Source organism: Achroia grisella, unplaced genomic scaffold (assembly GCF_030625045.1).
Source record: "Achroia grisella isolate CSIRO2021 unplaced genomic scaffold, CSIRO_AGI_Agris_v1 utg821, whole genome shotgun sequence".
NCBI classification, from domain to species: Eukaryota; Metazoa; Arthropoda; class Insecta; order Lepidoptera; family Pyralidae; genus Achroia; species Achroia grisella.
Window position 1 is genome coordinate 4,172,799 of NW_026713035.1, and position 20,806 is coordinate 4,193,604.

Below are 20,806 nucleotides of genomic sequence, written 5' to 3' on the forward strand. Positions count from 1 at the left end.
ATCACACAGAGCTGAAGAGGAGCGTTCATCTCGCTTCCGCTCGGAGCTTGTTACAGTCCGCGAGGAGTTGAATAAGACGGCGCTCTCCCGGGACCTGCTCGAGCAGCAGAAGTTGGAGGCAGACGCTATCATATCGCAAATGGAGAAGAACAGAAGTGAGTTGTTATAATACTTTTTCTCATGCTGTTTTGTGAGGTTTCTGAACACTGACAATCTGATATTACGAGTCCCGTGCTTGTATAGATCTCTGTAACGCATTTGACCTTGTTACCTATATCAGAGAGTTTCACAAGGAACTGTTCTGGGCCCCGTGTATGCAAGGCCCGACTCTATGTAACGCTTTTGACCTATTTCGTTTAATTCAATTTGTCTAATTATCCCTAAGGCGATCTTGAGCTGGAGTTGGAGCGTAATATAATAGAGAGGGGCGACCTACAGGACCTTGTGGAGAAGCTTGAAGCGGTTGTAAGGAATCTCGAATGTGATAAGAAGAAATTACTAGATGAAGTTAAACATGTATGTTGTTTGTTTTGTTTCATTGTTTCTTCTACTTTATATATTAATTATCTGACAGTTTTCTATCTTTAATTTATACTACTGCATCACTAGAGATAGACTGTAAAAAGTTGTCTACTGGGTACCTCAGTCTCACCTATTTCAATCGCCAAACAGCTTCCTTTGTACGATGTTTCCCGATTATAAGGTGCATTTTTTGGCAGTGAAATTGCAGAATAAAAGGTATGACAATTTATTCTTCTAGAATGGCAACGGTTGAGTGATGTCACTAGTGTGCCCTGTTAACATGGCCCTGTGCTGTTTATGCTGTTCTAATTACATTAAAAAACCAAATTATATATCTCATCTTTTCCTATTAATATATGAGATGCTGCGAGGATTCAATAGGTTAGTCGATATTAAAATGTTTCATCACTCATGTTTTCGCAAGAACGCACTGACAAATGCTGTATGGTACGGCTCAAACGATCGCCCTATTAGGCAGAGTGCGTTCTCTTACCAATGGTGTCCTAAGACACTCGGTGTGATAGGTACAGATGCATTGAGGGATTGTTCCACATTATCTAAGTAATTGTTAGTTACAAAATTGTTGTTTCAAATTAAATTATTATTATTTAATTCAACAGCTGGAAGACGAAAAATCTTCGCTTTCGAACCAGTCGGCTGAACAACTCGGTGATCTGAACTCTTTACGTAAGGAGTTGTTAGCAGCCGAACAGAACAGGATGGAGCTAGAAGCCGACAAAGTATCGCTGTACGAGAAAATCAAGTTCCTTGAGAGTGAGAGGGAGAAAGTGGAATTGGAATTAAGACAAGTTATCAGGTTTGTTTTGATAATTATATTATTATTAGTGTTAAAAATGTACAAACAATTTACGTAGATTATTATTTAGTTGGATAGTCGATACTAAAATGCAGAACTGCAGTAAGTAAGTCCTATACTAGAACGTGTGTCTAAAGTAGCACTAGCAAAGGTCCTAGAACCAAAACCAGGTCAAAAAAAATGTATCTATATATTTATGTCAGTTGTCTAGTAACAACAAACAAACGAACAAACTCTAGAAATAGTAGCGAAATTACTGAGTATGCAGGCACAGGCACTTTAGTCATCAGATGGTTAGTTTTTTCGACGTACCAATTACATAAGATATAATTAATAATGAATGTGTAGAGAACGCGGTGAGCTGAGTTCACAACTGACTGCAATGGTTCGCAAGAAGGACACTCTGAACGAGGAAATCATACGTTTGCAGCAGCGACTGGAGCAGGCCAATGAGACTATTGGTCGCATCAACCGAGCATTCGAAGATCATGTCAAAGACGGCGAGGAGAAACAGGTATATATATGATTTGCTGCCTTTACACGTACGCTCTTTCACTTGTGGTTAAGTTATCAGGCAGGAAAGAATGTGCATGTAAATTTAGACAAGGAGAACGAGACAGACCGCGCGCGGTGCCATCCCTGTTCTTCTATCGTGTTTTGTCTTTTAATAATAATTAATTATCTTTGAAAATGGCGAACATGTGACTATGGAGTCGATTTTGTTTAATTAAAATGTATTTTTAATTATATTATTATTTGAGAGAAGCTAATTCAACTAATTTCAGGTCGTCATAGATAGCTTGGATAAAGACAAACAGCATCTACAAGAACAATTAGCCGGTGTACGATCTGAGAAGGACGCTCTGGAGGCAGTGCTGTTTGACACGGCTAATATGCTAGAAGACGCAGACAGTAAGAGGAATAAGCTGGAGCATGAGTTGCAGGAGATACTCGTGCAGCAGGAGAACCATAAAGGTTGGTTAGGAATTTTCTAGTAAGGTGGATCCTGCATAAGATTTTTTAGGTAACAGGTAGTCTAAAGTCGAGTGTGATAAAAAATGACTACCCCACATAATGTAATCTGTTATCACGTTATATTTCATTAAGATCCTTCAGCTGTAAATGGGTAACAAAGACGAGCCGTACAGGTACACGTTTGCAATTATAATATTGGTATATATTTTTTATTATTAAACACAGGCGCACCACTGGTTCGTTTCGTTCGCCGGCTGTTTGTATATTGCCATTTTTGCTGGAGTCACTATTAATAGACTATATGTTGTGCTGAGTCCTCTTGAAAAACAGCAAGTTATAACAGCTTTAATTATTTTTCAGGCCAAATTTCCCGTCTATCGAAAGACTTGGATAATTCGGAGAAGAAATTACGAGACACACGTAACAGCATGCAGCAACAGTCGGGCAAGAAGGAGGCAGAGTACCAGCAGATCATCACGAATATCAACCGGACTACAACAGAGAACATCACTAAACTAAAAGAAGAGAAGGTCAGTGTTACTCTGTTTTAGATTTGAATGTACAGGCAATCCTACCAGTATAATGTATATGTAGATAGCTCAAACAACTAAACTATAGAAGCTGGTCTATTACTAATACAAGAAACTAATATAAGCTAAATACCTATGTAGGTACTTTGCTTAGGGATTAAACGAGATTTCGGTTCACCTGATGATAAGTGATTATTGTTGCACATGAGCACTCGCAATACCAAGGGAACTGCAAGTGCGTTACCGGCTCTTTAAAAAGAAAAATAAAGAAAGAGGAAAGAGCTTGAAAGTTTCAATATCGTATCGTTTCGGAACTATGTATGTATAATAATTGTACATAGCAGTAGGTTTAGTAACATCTTTGCTCCACGACACATATCACCTGAAAAATAATTTAATTTATTTTTTAATGAGGTTCATAGGTTATTTATTTCAAAGATATTCTAATTTCAGAAATTCAAGAGTAACAAAGTAGATTCTCTAAATATATGACTTTATTTTAATAAATAGGTCTATCTGAGGTTACTGTTACGGTTATTTTTATTATAATATTCATAGGAACAACTACGCCAGGCTCTTGAGCACAAATTGAACCAGACAATAGCAACATTAACGAGTGAGAAGGAAGCATCGGATGCGGCTGCGAGGGAGAGAGAGAAGAAACTATTGGCTTCACGCGATCAGCTTATATTACAGCATGACGAAGCCTTGCTCCGAGCAGAGAATGATAAACAGCAGGCTTTAATTATGGGTATTTGTGATAATATTTTTTGTTGGATTAATTATGAGATTCTTACATCTGTGTTGTATAATTTTACATTTATGTTCGTAAATAGTAACACATATTGTGTTAGTACCTGACGTTACTTGGTGGTGAGACAACCTATAGAAAAATATTTTCTAAATTATCTTATTACACATAGTCAGAGTTAAGATAGACCTGTCTCTTAATGGTATTGCGAGCCGGATGTGTAGTGAGATATAACCTCGTGCGGCTGAGTCTGTACGTTCTAAGAGAGCATAGATTATATGTGGTCCTTAGAGCTAGACAAATAGTAAGTTGGTACCAAGTACGAGTGAGTGTAAGTCATAAGCTCTATGCTAGAATGTGCATGGTCCTTTGAGCCGGATATGTAGTGAGTTATTACCGCGTGCGGTTGAGCCTGTACGTTACAAGAGAGTATAGTCTCAGTATGGCCCTTCAAGCCGGATGTGTAGTAGCTTTATAGATCTATGCTAGAATATGTGTGGTTCTTCGAGCCGGATATATAGTGGCCTTGCAGAACTATGCTAGAATATATGGACGACCTCGATGGTCTAGCGGTCTAGTACACCGCTTTATGTTCGACGATTGCGGGTTCGATTCCTTGCACGGCACAAACATTTGTATTCATGAGTATAATTGTTTGGGTTTGGGTTTGGTTTTCTATGTAAAATATGTATGTATTTACGAAAAAAATAATCTATGTATTTGTATCAGTCGTCTAGTATTCAAAAAACAAGCTTTAGCTAGCTTAATTTCGGTCTAGATGGCGCTGTGTGAATTGTCCTGAGATTATTATTATTATTATTGGTCTTATCTGTAAGGCCAATAATAATAATAATAGTAAAGTAATGAGAGACTTGGCATGTCCCGTTCTCGCTACTAGTCACCAGCTTAAGCTGAGGAAAAGAGAATAATAATAGTATGTTAGTATGTGTGTGGTCCTTCGAGCCGGAGTTGTAGTGGCTTTGCAGATCTATGCTAGAATATGTGTGGTCCTTCGAGATATGTGTAGTGGGTTAGTGCTGAGTGCGGGTACGATGTCGCAGCGCACCAGGAGCAGCAGGCGCTGGCGGAGCGGCTGGAGGAGGCGGCGCGCGCGCTGCGCTGCGAGCAGGCGCGCGCCGAGCGCGGCCGCCGCGACGCCGCCGCCCGCGCCGACGGCGACCGCGCGCACCTCGCGCGGCTCAACGACGACCTCGCCACGCTCAAGACCAGGCTCGACGAGGCCAAGTACGCACTCCACACATTTCACTCTCCTCTATCCACGCGCCGACGGCGACCGCGCGCACCTCGCGCGGCTCAACGACGACCTCGCCACGCTCAAGACCAGGCTCGACGAGGCCAAGTACGCACTCCACACATTTCACTCTCCTCTATCCACGCGCCGACGGCGACCGCGCGCACCTCGCGCGGCTCAACGACGACCTCGCCACGCTCAAGACCAGGCTCGACGAGGCCAAGTACGCACTCCACACATTTCACTCTCCTCTATCCACCAACTATATATCCAAATTCAATAATAATTTATTTATGTCAAGACCATTTTCGACGTTTATGAACGTCATTTTTCCATATTATAGTTTTTTCCACCCTATATATCCAGTTCAGTATATAGATCTAATTGAGAACTGGCAAGAAACACAATTATATACCATTTACAAGTTACGCTCTTTCACTTTTTATAATAATTCATAATCAATATATATGCGGGAATATAAGTAATTGTACAATTGATAGTTTATCATTTTTCAACACGTCTTTGAAAAATACAATTTGTACTGTAACTGCACAACTGCATTGCGCGAATGACATGCTATGCTACACTTGTAAAATTATAAATACAACTTCCACTACATACCTAATAATAAATCAGTACGATACAAAATCAAAGCTCTTTGGACTAGCGTAAGGTCTTCTGTATTATACATTAATCTGTAATTTCTTTTGATCTATTATGTCCACATTTTTAAATTACTAGCCTCAATTACACGCAAGTAGTCGAGAGTTGTTAATTATTTATGAAATTGAATCGATGAATGAAACACATATATCAATTTAATACGAGAGAACCGTTGTAGACTTGCCCCTTGCGTTGGAATAAAAATATTAAACGAAACGAATCACAGTGATTGCGTCCACAACAGCGGTAATGGACAATGTGTTCGAAATAACAGCCTTGACAGATGGTAATATTTATTATAAATGGTATTTTAAAGAGTTATTTATATATTCATTTATATTTATTCTAATTAGATGAGTATTTTATACAATCAGGGCTACGGCAGAGGACGATTGCGCGCGCTACGAAAATCGAATCAAAGAGCTACATCTGGAGAAGGAAGCATGCAACCGCGAATGCAGTGAGGTGCGCGCTCAGCTTTCGCTGGTAGAGGACAAATACGACAATGCGTATGCGCAGCTGCAGGATACCATGAGGAAACTTAAGGAGCGTAAGTTTTATGAAAAACTTGTCTTTTATGAAATTTTATTAAAAGATATTTTGTAAGTTTGACGGCCTTGGTGGTCACGATGATCGCGTAGTTTAAAAATTCAATAAACACTTCTATTCTATCTCTCGACTGTATCACATAAAGCTCCCAAGTTATAGATGCTGTAAGTCATATCGAACAACTACGGGTTCACACGATCGATCAAGGATGTACTAAATATCGGTTCAATAAATGAAAAACAATATAGGTACAGGCGGTTGAGTATATTTTTTCCAGAATTGAACAGAACCGGTTGAATCGAATGTAACATACAAACATTCCGTTTGACCATAATAAAATGCCCAAAAATCTTAATAGCGCCTTTTACATTTATTACTAACGCCATCTAGCGACACAAGTGGAGACTGCTATAAACGTGTAGACATCCCCTTATGAATAAAGATTATTTGTATTCTCCGGCAGTGGAGAACGAGTCGGAGAGCCTGCGCAAGGAGCTGACGGACGTGCGGCGACAGCTGACGGCGTGCTGCGCCGAGCGTGACAAGTACAACGTCACGTGTCGCGACCTGCGCGAACACGTCAAGCGCGCAGAGCACGAGCGACGTGACGCAGCGCGCGCCCGTGACGAGGCCTACCACAAGATCGCTGGTACGTATCTAGAATGGAACATCTAAAACGATCTAATTTGTGATGCTACACACCTTTGAACAACCTTTTAACAGCTGCCTTTACGCGACTCATTCTTTAACGCGCGATCAGGGGCATACGCGATTTAACGCAGTAAATACAGCGCGTGCATTCGTGAGGGATCATATTTAATTATTTTTTTTGTTCTCTCTTTCGCGCTTATTTGCTGGTTAAATCAGTCATGTCATTTCACAAAAAAATATTTTTTTAATTTGATTGATTTTATTTTCAGAGACGTGTTTAATATTTATTCAGTATCAATAAATGTATACTCATAATGATAATTAATTATTAAAAAAAAGACGATTGTAGAATGCGGGAATGCGAGATAAGGCGACGCGCGCGGTTTCTCCTATTCTTTGTTTGTTAAAAAAAGTAAATCTGGTCATCATATATATTCATTGAATAAATTTTTAGTATTTAGATGTTTTAGTTAATTTCTTGATCCTCTATTTAGGCCTCGAAGAGAACCGCACTTCATTAGAACTGGAAGTAACGCGCGTACAAGCGCTGCTGAAGGAGGCGGAGTCAGGTGGGGAACACGTGACTCGCGAGCTACGAGCTGCCGAATGTCAGCTGAAGCGGGAGCGGGCCGCGCTCGAACAGGCGCACCACGACCTCAAGGAGCTACAGTCCAGGTCAGAATCTCTAATAATTTTATCTCTAGTTTTAATTGTAGAAATGTGAGAGATGCGAGATATCAGTGCGGAAACTGTTTAGGCAATCAGTATAGGTATCGTTAGATTTATGTCACTTATATACAAATTATACAAGCAGTTGGTCCTTTGGAGTTCAGGAAACAATTTTTGGAAAGATATCCTATAGTGACGTCGTATAAGAGTTCTTGTTACTTTTTGTCCTTAGACTGCAGAACGAGAGCGAGGAACGCGAACGAATGTCGCAGGAAGCGGCGACGGCGCGTCGACATGGCGCCGAACTGGAGGCGCTGCTGAGTGCCGCCCGCGCAGACCTCGCCGCCTCCCGACAGCGCGGTGCCGACCTCGAGGAGGCCTGCCGCGCGCGCGATCAGGTACTATACTTCGCTAACTTACAGGAGGTGTACGGCGACGACCCGGAGGAGGTACTGTACGTTGCCGACGAGGTCTGCAGACAGAAGCGACTGATTCGTTCTTCTGTCTTTATCTCTAAGATCGGTGTGTATGCTATTGCTATATGGCGCAGAGATTAATAGAATAGTGACGACGTATTATGTGTCTGTTTCTCATCTATGTCGCTACTAATTTGTGGAAAGTTTAAAGTTGTCAACTCCCTCCTGTAAATACAGCACAGAGACCAACTTGTTTGTCATCTTTCGTGTCAATTACGATACATCATTTTATTAGTTCAGTCAACATTGTTTTTTGGAATGTAATAAAACCAATTTTTCAGGAACTGGTGTTGCGTCTTGAAGATTGTCGCTCTAAAGAACGCCGTCTCGAAGAGCTGAAGCACAATTTGGAAGTTTGCCTTGCTGATGCTACCCAACAGATACAAGAGCTGAAGGTAATGTTATATTATACCACTGAACAGGTTACAAACGTACTTGATAATCCTTCAACCATGGTCATAACAACATTGTATTGCGGTTGTACTAGCCGAAACGCGGGAGGTGCACGCGAGGGTGCACTGCACATCTCTCTTGACACTCCACAATTCAGCGTCGGTCGTTGCAGCCGTAAAAGAATACTGTATATGATTCTGATAGTTGTCCTCTAAGCTACTTGGTGAAGCAATGATGGTAACAGTGAGTGGTGGTCGACAGGCGCGGCTGGGCGGATGCGAGGGCCGCGGCCGGGCACTGGAGGCGTCGCTGAGCCAGTGCGAGGCCGGCAAGCGCGAGGCGGAGGCGAAGCTGTCGTCGGTGGCGCACGCACTGCGGCGCGTGTGCGGCGTGCAGCCCGACGGCAGCGTGCACGCGGCCGCGCGGCGCCGCCTCGCCAGCCCCGCGCGCCGCTACAGCCCGCACAGAGGTGCGTGCTCCACTGACGTGTTAGTGATAGGCGGCGTGCGGCCCGCCGGCCCCGCGCGCCGCTACAGCCCGCACAGAGGTGCGTGCTCCACTGACGTGTTAGTGATATCCACTGACGTGTTAGTGATAGGCGGCGTGCGGCCCGCCGGCCCCGCGCGCCGCTACAGCCCGCACAGAGGTGCGTGCTCCACTGACGTGTTAGTGATAGGCGGCGTGCGGCCCGCCGGCCCCGCGCGCCGCTACAGCCCGCACAGAGGTGCGTGCTCCACTGACGTGTTAGTGATAGGCGGCGTGCGGCCCGCCGGCCCCGCGCGCCGCTACAGCCCGCACAGAGGTGCGTGCTCCACTGACGTGTTAGTGATAGGCGGCGTGCGGCCCGCCGGCCCCGCGCGCCGCTACAGCCCGCACAGAGGTGCGTGCTCCACTGACGTGTTAGTGATAGGCGGCGTGCGGCCCGCCGGCCCCGCGCGCCGCTACAGCCCGCACAGAGGTGCGTGCTCCACTGACGTGTTAGTGATAGGCGGCGTGCGGTGCCGGCCCGCCGTGCCCCGCGCGCGTGCGGCCCGCTACAGCCCGCACAGAGGTGCGTGCTCCACTGACGTGTTAGTGATAGGCGGCGTGCGGCCCGCCGGCCCCGCGCGCCGCTACAGCCCGCACAGAGGTGCGTGCTCCACTGACGTGTTAGTGATAGGCGGCGTGCGGCCCGCCGGCCCCGCGCGCCGCTACAGCCCGCACAGAGGTGCGTGCTCCACTGACGTGTTAGTGATAGGCGGCGTGCGGCCCGCCGGCCCCGCGCGCCGCTACAGCCCGCACAGAGGTGCGTGCTCCACTGACGTGTTAGTGATAGGCGGCGTGCGGCCCGCCGGCCCCGCGCGCCGCTACAGCCCGCACAGAGGTGCGTGCTCCACTGACGTGTTAGTGATAGGCGGCGTACGTGATGTATTATAGTTGCATAGCGTATGCACGAGGGCCAGCGTCGAAAGCTGGGTTAAGGTTAGTAATCGTCGCCGCGTGTGCTGCGTGCAGTGCTACGGCAGTGTGCATACTACCAGTCGGGCTATAGCGGAGAGATAACTCCTACGATGCTCAATTAGCTACTGTAATGTATTAAATCAAAGACGATCTATCACTGACTGGTTTATTAAGATGAAAATAAAAGTGTATTGTGGGTACATAAGAAAAATAAATATATACAACCTAAATCCCGATATTGTTTGTTGATAATTAAAACAAATGTAATGTCACAGGTCGTGATCACTCGGAAGATCGCAACGAGATTATAGATGTGGATCCGGAGTTGATAAAGAAGGGCGTAAGGAATCTAATGCACGAAGTCTGCCAGATTGAACGTGAAAAGGTAAGTACTTAATATTTATTCATTTAATCCAAGTTAGTCAAACGTACACCACTTAGTTAATAAATGCAATATGTAATATTTCACTGCTTATATAAATCTTTTCCCATGACACATAATTTTAAAAATCAATATCCGGCTCGAAGGATCACAATGTACGGATGCTAGGTGTAATTCTTTTGTACAGATAAAGTACTAAACAATAATATTAATTTAACATTATGTTGTAGGACGACTACAAGTCCCAACTGAATGTATTCAAGAAACAGCTAAAAGACGCGACTGAACAGCAAGGCAAGGGCGAAGGCAAGCTGCAGTCGGTAACGAGCAACTTACGCTCCCTGCAGGAGGAGAAGTCTCGCTTACAGACCGCACTCGGACAGAAGGATGCTCAACTTAATGCATTGGTAAGTTAAATATTAACATAATACAAATAACGGCATCTAATCCTAAGGTAAGCAGAGCTTGTGTTATAAGTACTAGACAACTGATATGAATACATAGTTTTTTTTTGTAAATATATAGAAAACATTCAGACCGATACAAACAATCATACTCATGTATACGAATGTTTGCACCGTGCGAATCGAACCCGCGACCATCGGAAGACCACCTATGACGTTAAATTGATTTTATTTTATTTTTGAAACTTTTTAACACGCACAATCACATTGTGGACTCACCTTCCAGCAATAGTATTTTCGAACCGACAATATATATATATTGAAACATTCAAGGTCTGATTAGCTTGGAACTAGATAGCGCTATGTAAGTTACCTAGGGATATTGTCGATGATTCTAGTCAGTCAGAAATATAAACTGACAGACATATTTTTTGAAGGTATGCTCTCATTGTTCATAGACTGAAGGTCCATGCCCTTTTTGCGTTTTATTTAGTTAGTCTATTCGTTTTTTTTTCGTTTTGCTTGCTCCGCGAAAATATGTCTTGTGGCTTCCCGCAGTTTATCAATATATTTTTTTATTTGTCGGCCAGTTTCTTATTGAAAATTCTTGGATTCAAATTAACTAGTACATTTTCAAATTTAGCGTAAAGCATAGGTAAATTATATTGAACATTATTTTGCAGAACGAGTCAACTCAGACGAAGACTGTTGAGATCAGCAATCTAAGAGACAAAATTACCAGCCTCGAAGCGACCCTCAGTTCCGTTGCAGAGGAGAAAGTACAGAATGAGGTATATAATTTCCTGAATTAAATAAAATAATCAATACATTTAAATAAAAATATGAATTGAATGTACATGTGAGAAATAGTTATCATGAATATATTTATGTATTATATGATATTTATGTTTATGTATTATATACTATTTATGTTTATGTATGTTCGTATTTATGTATATTACTTTAGTATTAGATTATACAATTTGTTATTTGAATTTTATTTAGTAGCATTTGAAATGTTTTTTTACACCGGTTATTACCCACTCGGTACAACCTGTGCCGCTGTTTTAGGTAGATCTCTTCTAGGGATAAGTCAACCCTTGCTCACATTATCTCTAAATTAAAATATCTTTGTATTATTTGTGCAATAAAGAAAATATATATAAATTTGTATGCTTACATTATGGCGTTGTACATTGAAAGAAAGTTATGAATGGATAATTAAATAAATAAATTTTACGCTAATCTTTGTAAAATATTATTTTAGTGTTCCAATGAAGATTATTATTGTTCATTATATTTATTTAACTTTTATGGTGAAAAGAAATTGTTACGTAAAAAAAAGATTTGCTTTTTCTGTCTGTAATGGATAAACGATAATTAGTAACCAATTTTAAAAATTCATAAATATTATACAAGCTGTTCATTATAAGTGACTAATATGGGCTAATTTAATAAAAAAACGAGAAATTGCACCAGTATGAAAATCCATAGTAAAGTTTAGATATTTAAGATGTTTCCGGCTATTAGGATTGTATTGGTTCAACAGGCTCAATGATTTTCATAATTATGTCTTGTGTTACAGAACAAATCAGATAGTTTCCGCGTACAATTGGCCGAGCGTGTACAAGAAGTAGGACAGTTGAGGGAGGCCCTGGCCGCTGCCGAAAGTAACATAATTTTATTTATTTATTTATTATCAATTAAAACAAATTACAATCAGTACCAGCATTTTTGTTGTTGAATATACAACTAATTGATTTGTGATATTCATTGTCTATATGAAAGTAATTCATAAAGTTATTAATAACTTTATTCGCGGACTTATGGAGCAGCTGAAGGTCTGCTGCCTGATACGACTTTAATTTGAACCGCTAGGGGTTTGATTTTGACCCCAGTATGTTGGACATTGTATTTCGTATTTAGCTTCTCCTTTGGGTCAGTGTGCGTGTTTTGACCTTTTGAATCGACTAATTCCTACCTGACGGATACGACTTTAGTCTGAGGGCAGTCCGCTAGGGATTGGAAACTCCGCTCGGGCCGTTGTATATCCTAAAATTCTTTTCATTGATGAGTCTAGGTAGCAAAATTTGAAAAAGGGCGAGCACAATAGAACTATACAGGTTGCAGTGATACAGACCTGTAATAGCCTGTAAATGTTAATAGCCCAAAATCTACAATAAAAAGAAATGGTAATATTTGACCGCGTGGTACAGGTCGGGCTGCGCGACTGGACGTGCGACGCGCGCAGCTCGAAGGCGACGTGCAGCGTGCCGCCGTCGGAGCACGAGACCGCGACCACGCGCTCAAGGTATGTACCACCGCCGTCACGCTGCGTCGCAGCTCGAAGGCGACGTGCAGCGTGCCGCCGTCGGAGCACGAGACCGCGACCACGCGCTCAAGGTATGTACCACCGCCGTCACGCTGCGTCGCAGCTCGAAGGCGACGTGCAGCGTGCCGCCGTCGGAGCACGAGACCGCGACCACGCGCTCAAGGTATGTACCACCGCCGTCACGCTGCGTCGCAGCTCGAAGGCGACGTGCAGCGTGCCGCCGTCGGAGCACGAGACCGCGACCACGCGCTCAAGGTATGTACCACCGCCGTCACGCTGCGTCGCAGCTCGAAGGCGACGTGCAGCGTGCCGCCGTCGGAGCACGAGACCGCGACCACGCGCTCAAGGTATGTACCACCGCCGTCACGCTGCGTCGCAGCTCGAAGGCGACGTGCAGCGTGCCGCCGTCGGAGCACGAGACCGCGACCACGCGCTCAAGGTATGTACCACCGCCGTCACGCTGCGTCGCAGCTCGAAGGCGACGTGCAGCGTGCCGCCGTCGGAGCACGAGACCGCGACCACGCGCTCAAGGTATGTACCACCGCCGTCACGCTGCGTCGCAGCTCGAAGGCGACGTGCAGCGTGCCGCCGTCGGAGCACGAGACCGCGACCACGCGCTCAAGGTATGTACCACCGCCGTCACGCTGCGTCGCAGCTCGAAGGCGACGTGCAGCGTGCCGCCGTCGGAGCACGAGACCGCGACCACGCGCTCAAGGTATGTACCACCGCCGTCACGCTGCGTCGCAGCTCGAAGGCGACGTGCAGCGTGCCGCCGTCGGAGCACGAGACCGCGACCACGCGCTCAAGGTATGTACCACCGCCGTCACGCTGCGTCGCAGCTCGAAGGCGACGTGCAGCGTGCCGCCGTCGGAGCACGAGACCGCGACCACGCGCTCAAGGTATGTACCACCGCCGTCACGCTGCGTCGCAGCTCGAAGGCGACGTGCAGCGTGCCGCCGTCGGAGCACGAGACCGCGACCACGCGCTCAAGGTACTATCTGTGGAAAACCTAGTGCTGTTGTCAGTATTATATATTTAAAATACCAACATGTTATACTGCACATACCACTATATCACACTGCATGCTCCTATTACCAATTTACCATAAATTGAATTATAAATACTAAAGGACAACGTTTAAAAGCGATTTAAAATTTTCTAGAAACTTCAAGAACGCTGCGATGGATACGCCCGTACGGTTGCATCTCTAGAGGACCGGTGTACATCGCTAAAGGGTACAGTGGAGCAACTATCGACGTCGCTGCAGAAGGCTGCGAGCGCCGAGAGCGAGCTGCGAGCGGAACTGAGCAAGACTCAGCGGCAACTCACCGAGGCAAAGAACGGTGAACACACAGCCGCTGACAAGCTCAGGCAATTACAGAAGAGTATTGGTTAGTATTTATTTTTTATTGATGATAATGGAATGGTGCCCTAATTATAAAAATGGACAGTCCCGGTCAAAACGGGATGTCTGGTCCCGTTAAGTATACATTGTATGTAATGTTTATTATATATTTGTAAGTTGTGCAGAATGCACCGTTTTTTATATGTTTTTGTTTATTTATTCCGTAACGATTGTTTTTGAAATTATACAATTTTTGCAGCTAATATATTTATCTAACAGAAAAGAACGAAAACTGCTCTTATAAAGTTTCCAACTGCGTATTGTTTTTAAACTGTTGTTAAATATATAACAGTCTTAAAGTTACATGGAAACCTTCACCTATATAGCTATATATTGTTTATGTTTTTTATTGTCTATTATTTTATATCGATTATTGTCTATTACAAAGTATTGTACATTAATCTAGTCTTATTTTATTTGATACATATAAATGTAAAATTTCTTCATAAAATCGACTTTCTATCATTAAATTTACCTTAATATGTACAAATAAAGTTCCTACGCTCACAAAAGTTTTACTATGTTATGTATAAAGTAGTATCGGTTTAGTTATTATTATTATGCCTATATAGTATCGTTATACCTTTTCCTTTATTTCTCTAGTCCATTCTTGCGGCATCTATCACTTTCTGTATTCTCTCCTCTACCCAAAGGTTGTCTGGAAGAGATTGTTTATGTGACTAGACCGACTTTTGTAACTTATTATTACTATTTATACTTTTGGTGCAATAAAAAGGAAATAAATAAATATATTTGTATTAGCTACATGTGAAAACGATAGACGTGTGCTGAGTGAAAAACTGGAGAGCGCGAAGACTGCGCTTGGAGAAATGAAGCGTCTGAACTCCACCCTCGAGGACCAAGTGCACCGCCTCACAGCACAACTCGCCAACATCGAGGTGCAGAGGTTGGTCATGCAATACTTAACCTAATGCTGCAGATGTTATTATATAGAGTTGAATAGAAATAATCTTTATTAAAGTTGAAATTTGCTTTCTTAAATAAATACTTAAGGTCGGGCCTTAAGTACCTATTTATTTTAAGGCATTTTAGTTGTGGTTTCTATTCTACAGCAATATCCGAATTCATTATTATTCTGCCTATTATTTTTTACCATAAAACAAGTTTATTAGTAAGCTATGAGTAGGTAACTCAAATATTCAAGCTAAGGTAAGTAGGTTGAAAGAGGTACTTTCTAATGAAAACTCAGTAGTGTTCCTCTCACAGACAAAATCATTATTAACATAACGTACGTAATTACGTAATTTAAATAATTTACTGTTGTGTATATTATTATTCACATAGCAAAAGTATATTTTCTTTGATCATCCACTACATACCGCGTTGTCGGAACCTTTAAAACTTTTTCTTCCCTCATTCGTATGTCGTACCTACCGAACTTTTTTTTAAATTTTGGAGTCAACCTATTCGTCTCAAAACCCGTTTCTACTATATTATTAATGATTACTAAACGCTAAAGTTTAAAAATAAGTATTATCATCGTCATCATCATCACCATCATTATCATTATCACCACCATCATTATCATCATCACCAGCCCACTGCAGTCCTCTGCTGGACATACACCTATGTACATATATTATTAGTAACGGAATGATGATGATAATTCGTACCAGGTCAGGCCTCGAATCCCAATTGCGTATGACAACTTGGGACGGCAAGGAGAGTTGCGACAGCGAATTGGAGCGAGAACTACACAACCTGCAGCGCGAACGATCCGAATTCAAGGCCAAGTGTGACGCCCTCACCGACACTGTCAGGAAGTTGGAGGCTGAAAGACGCATGGTCAGACCTTCGGCACTACGCAGCAAGAGCCATGACAGGACCGAAAAGAGTGTGTACTACTCAGACTTGGATTCTGGTGAGTTAGTTCTTATTTTGTTTGATGTCTTCGGTAGTCTAGATTTTCAAAACACCGCCTTACTTCCAATGCTCGCGGGTTAGATTCCTCGCACAGTATATTTGTATTTATATTATGTATGTTTCCTATTTTTTTTATGGATGATAATGAAATGGTGCACCCACCTGGGCTAACGGTTAGCGCTGGCGGGTACCAGTGGAGTATGCTAAGAAGAGCGTGAGGTCAAGTCAGTTAGCCTATCATGACAAATTCATACGTAATTTATCACGATGGTTTCAAGGGGAACCGCGTGGAGGTCAACTTAAAATGGTACATTGTTAGCAATGTGATTATTAGTCCACATTACTAACAATTCCCTTCTACACTGGTTTCTATGTACACATATTATTTATGTAATTAAAAAAAAACAACATATATTATTATGATATAGTACCATAAAATAAGATCTGCTTAGATGGTGTTATGTAAATTCTCTTGGGGTTGTTATTATTATTATTATTATTCTTAATTCCCTTCCCCCTGCGTTTGTATTTATGTAGGTCCAGATTCAACGAAGGATTCCATTCGTGGCCCCTCTCATATCTGTACGTGCTATAAAGACTCAGCTGTGAAAGACAAGAGTTACACTGATGTCAACTTCTTGGAGCTTGAGAATAGGGAACTGCGAATGAAGATCAGGAGACTGGAGAAGGAGCTCGCTGATAAGGTGCCATTTTCATTTATTTGCTAACTGTTTTACTTCTCTTAGACGAGTCATGTCAAAGATACGGCCCGAGGAATAAGTGATAATATACATACATTTACCTAAAATTGATTTTATAATATATTTATATACAGGACTCGGAGCTAGCATTAGCCCGCAGCAGGTGCCTGGGCGACCTGTCCACGTGTTCCCCGAGTCGGCGTAGCGACGTCGACCGTTACCGCCAGGCCGCGCTGCAGGCCGAGAGACTGCTCGAGACGCGGGAGGCCAACCATCGACAGCAGATACTGAGGCTCGAGAACCAGGTGAGTGTTACCGCGCCACTAAACGCTGTTTCAAATACTCGAATATTGCGGAGATATTTGATTCTTGAGTATAATGGACATGATGGTAGGGAAAAAAAATTATAATATCGAAATATATATAACTCAAAGGTGACAGTTGTAGTGATAGCCCTTATGGACATGATATGACGTAGGATGAATGTTTATATGAAATAATATTACAATATATTATATATATTGCTTGGGACAGATATTCTTATTTTTGTTTTATTTTAAACATACCATTTTTGTTTATTTTATTTTAGATGCTAATGAAATGGTCCACGTACTAACGGTTTACGTGGGCGGGACACGATTTGAGAATGATAAGATGAATATGAGGTCAGGTCAGTTAGCTCATCGTGACAAATTCACTAGGAATGTATCACGATGGTTTCTAGGAGGAACCGCCTGGAACCACTTACCTTTAGGTCTGCCACATAATTGATTGCCATTCCAATTACATAGAAATACTTACATACATACTTGTCAGTGTGGTAGTAGAGTGTAGTTTACAAAGGTGCGGATGAGAAATATAAATATTTGAAAAACATACTTGGCCCGCAGCGGACGAGCCGCGCGCGGTAGTAGAGTACAGTGGCCCGCAGCGGACGAGCCGCGCGCGGTAGTAGAGTGTAGTTTACAAAGGACCGTCTCGCAGGTACGCCCACTCTCGGAAGCCGCGCGCGATACTGCGGGCCGCACTCGGAACGCTGCGGACCGTCTCGCAGGTACGCCCACTACTGTGGCCCGCAGCGGACGAGCCGCGCGCGACGTGCAGCGACTGCGGGCCGCACTCGGAGACTCGCTGCGGACCGTCTCGCAGGTACGCCCACTACTGTGGCCCGCAGCGGACGAGCCGCGCGCGACGTGCAGCGACTGCGGGCCGCGGACCGACCGTTCGCGGACCGTCTCGCAGGTACGCCCACTACTGTGGCCCGCAGCGGACGAGCCGCGCGCGACGTGCAGCGACTGCGGGCCGCACTCGGAGACTCGCTGCGGACCGTCTCGCAGGTACGCCCACTACTGTGGCCCGCAGTGGACGAGCCGCGCGCGACGTGCAGCGACTGCGGGCCGCACTCGGAGACTCGCTGCGGACCGTCTCGCAGGTACGCCCACTACTGTGGCCCGCAGCGGACGAGCCGCGCGCGACGTGCAGCGACTGCGGGCCGCACTCGGAGACTCGCTGCGGACCGTCTCGCAGGTACGCCCACTACTGTGGCCCGCAGCGGACGAGCCGCGCGCGACGTGCAGCGACTGCGGGCCGCACTCGGAGACTCGCTGCGGACCGTCTCGCACGCCCACTACTGTGGCCCGCAGCGGACGAGCCGCGCGCGACGTGCAGCGACTGCGGGCCGCACTCGGAGACTCGCTGCGGACCGTCTCGCAGGTACGCCCACTACTGTGGCCCGCAGCGGACGAGCCGCGCGCGACGTGCAGCGACTGCGGGCCGCACTCGGAGACTCGCTGCGGACCGTCTCGCAGGTACGCCCACTACTGTGGCCCGCAGCGGACGAGCCGCGCGCGACGTGCAGCGACTGCGGGCCGCACTCGGAGACTCGCTGCGGACCGTCTCGCAGGTACGCCCACTACTGTGGCCCGCAGCGGACGAGCCGCGCGCGACGTGCAGCGACTGCGGGCCGCACTCGGAGACTCGCTGCGGACCGTCTCGCAGGTACGCCCACTACTGTGGCCCGCCGCACTCGGAGACTCGCTGCGGACCGTCTCGCAGGTACGCCCACTACTGTGGCCCGCAGCGGTTTTTTACAGCATCACCGCGGTTTCAACATAAAACTCTATTGCCAAGGCACAACGAATCTGTCCTCTGCCTTTTACTAATAGGTATAATATTTGCAAAAACTTTTTTTTACGAGTGGTTTTTTCTCCGCTAGGATCCAGCGCTGGACTCGTACACCCTAGAACATGAAGCAAGGAAACTGGACAGCACGCTAACACACAGTCTGCCGCCGCTGAACGACAGCTACGACTCCTCTAAATAAAGTAAATATCAAATGACAGTATTATTATACTAAGTCCACTTTGTAGCTAACTGAATGGTTCGTATGGATATAGTGTTAGAGGAGTTAAGTGGTCAGTTAATAATAAAACCTCTAAAGGATCCTTCTTGAAAGGAAGGATTGGCAAAGACAGAAGTGAAAACATTTACGCAGCCGAAATTAATTTAAACAGTATAATATATACTAAAAACAGTATACTATATCAAATTTAGCACTAAAGACATGTCAATCTTTTAGTAAAAGGGTGAGTAACCGTTTTCATCAACGGGCCAATTTGAATTTTAAAAAAAATTGTCGGACCGTCATAACACAGTTATTAAAAATAAAAACTCGCGCAGACGCCACGCGGTTGTATTGCATACGTGAACAAGTCGCCGACAAGTGAGTAACTTGTCAGAAAAAATCATTCGGTTTAGTATGCACTTACTTCATTGTAATTAATTTTATAACAATATATTGATGGGGGAAAATCGAAAAAATTAATTCAATTTTAGAAATGTTGGGCGGGCCGCATTAACATTTTAACAGGCCGCAAACAGTCCGCGGGCCGCGAGTTGCTCATCCCTGGCTGATAGTACATGCACCAACTAGTCGTGATTAGGTCTAACTATAATCTAGGTTGACTGTATTCCAAATAAGTACTCGTATCATCTGATATAAAAACATGTTTGGTTCAAGTATACGACCTCATTTTTTAACATGATTCTCATAGAGTAATAATGTTTATAACTAGTTGACTCCACCACTTCGGATGCATGTATATGAGTAGATAGTCATCTATTAACATTGAGCAAATAACAATAATTAAAGCATTTATACAACGCCATCTGTTATTTGAATAATGAATTATTTAATAAAATTGTAGGTGGCGTATTAATAACTAGCTTTCCGCCCGCGACTTCACTCGCGTCATAGGATATACATAGATATAGGATAGGTTATCCTATCACTCGTTTAAACATCCGTGCAGTAGCGGGACGTTATATATCTTAAACCTTCCTCTTGAGTCACTCTATCTATTCAATTTATTAAATAAAAACGACTCAAAATACGCGTAGTTTTTTAATAAAAAGGTCAAAACATACACTTAAATTTTATTTATTTGTTTAGATTACTTTCTGTTCTTATCCAATGGTTACATGTTAGATAATCATCATTGTATAGTATAAAACAAAGTCGCTGTCATTGTCTGTCCGTCCCTATGTATGCTTGAATCTTTAAAACTACGCAACGGATTTTGAAGCGGTTTGTTTTAATAGATAGAGTGATTCAAGAGGAAGGTTTATATATATAATAAATGTACACCCGTGCGAAGCCGGGGCGAGTAGCTAGTGTAGAAATAAAAGAGTTAGGATTGCATCATTTTTGTGTTAGTAATGTGGAACAAAAGGGTTTTCTTTTCTTAACATGTTGAATAAGAAAAGAATTCCCGAGTATGATGCCTGATGCGATCAATTACAAACGAAAACACACAACACCGACCTGAAATAATTAGACAAAAGCAAGCCGATGATGAAATTTTGTTTCATAATATCTATTCCTGCGATTCGATATTAAGTACAGTCGACTTCATAAATATATTAGAGACAGGTGCTTCGATGTATTAAAGTTACTCATTTAAAATTATCAAATATATACATATAAATAGAATTGAAGTGTCTGTTTGTAA

At 43.7% G+C, this 20,806-nt stretch overlaps 1 protein-coding gene across 1 annotated transcript in view; it reads left to right on the forward strand.

Annotated features, from left to right (window-relative positions):
- The window catches only part of LOC131852010 (rootletin), a 54,968-nt gene extending 35,849 nt beyond the window's left edge, over positions 1–19,119 (forward strand). The window contains 26 exon segments of the mRNA XM_059202577.1: positions 10–155; positions 386–516; positions 1,143–1,339; positions 1,688–1,853; positions 2,125–2,314; positions 2,675–2,844; positions 3,403–3,595; positions 4,657–4,840; positions 5,885–6,060; positions 6,523–6,708; positions 7,205–7,385; positions 7,612–7,777; positions 8,137–8,250; positions 8,510–8,717; positions 9,964–10,073; positions 10,301–10,477; positions 11,158–11,265; positions 12,060–12,144; positions 12,691–12,785; positions 13,969–14,197; positions 14,974–15,118; positions 15,849–16,093; positions 16,633–16,799; positions 16,931–17,107; positions 17,996–18,133; positions 19,012–19,119. Coding sequence (XP_059058560.1) covers positions 10–155; positions 386–516; positions 1,143–1,339; positions 1,688–1,853; positions 2,125–2,314; positions 2,675–2,844; positions 3,403–3,595; positions 4,657–4,840; positions 5,885–6,060; positions 6,523–6,708; positions 7,205–7,385; positions 7,612–7,777; positions 8,137–8,250; positions 8,510–8,717; positions 9,964–10,073; positions 10,301–10,477; positions 11,158–11,265; positions 12,060–12,144; positions 12,691–12,785; positions 13,969–14,197; positions 14,974–15,118; positions 15,849–16,093; positions 16,633–16,799; positions 16,931–17,107; positions 17,996–18,133; positions 19,012–19,119 — 4,192 coding nt within the window.
- Positions 19,120–20,806: the final 1,687 nt, after the last annotated feature.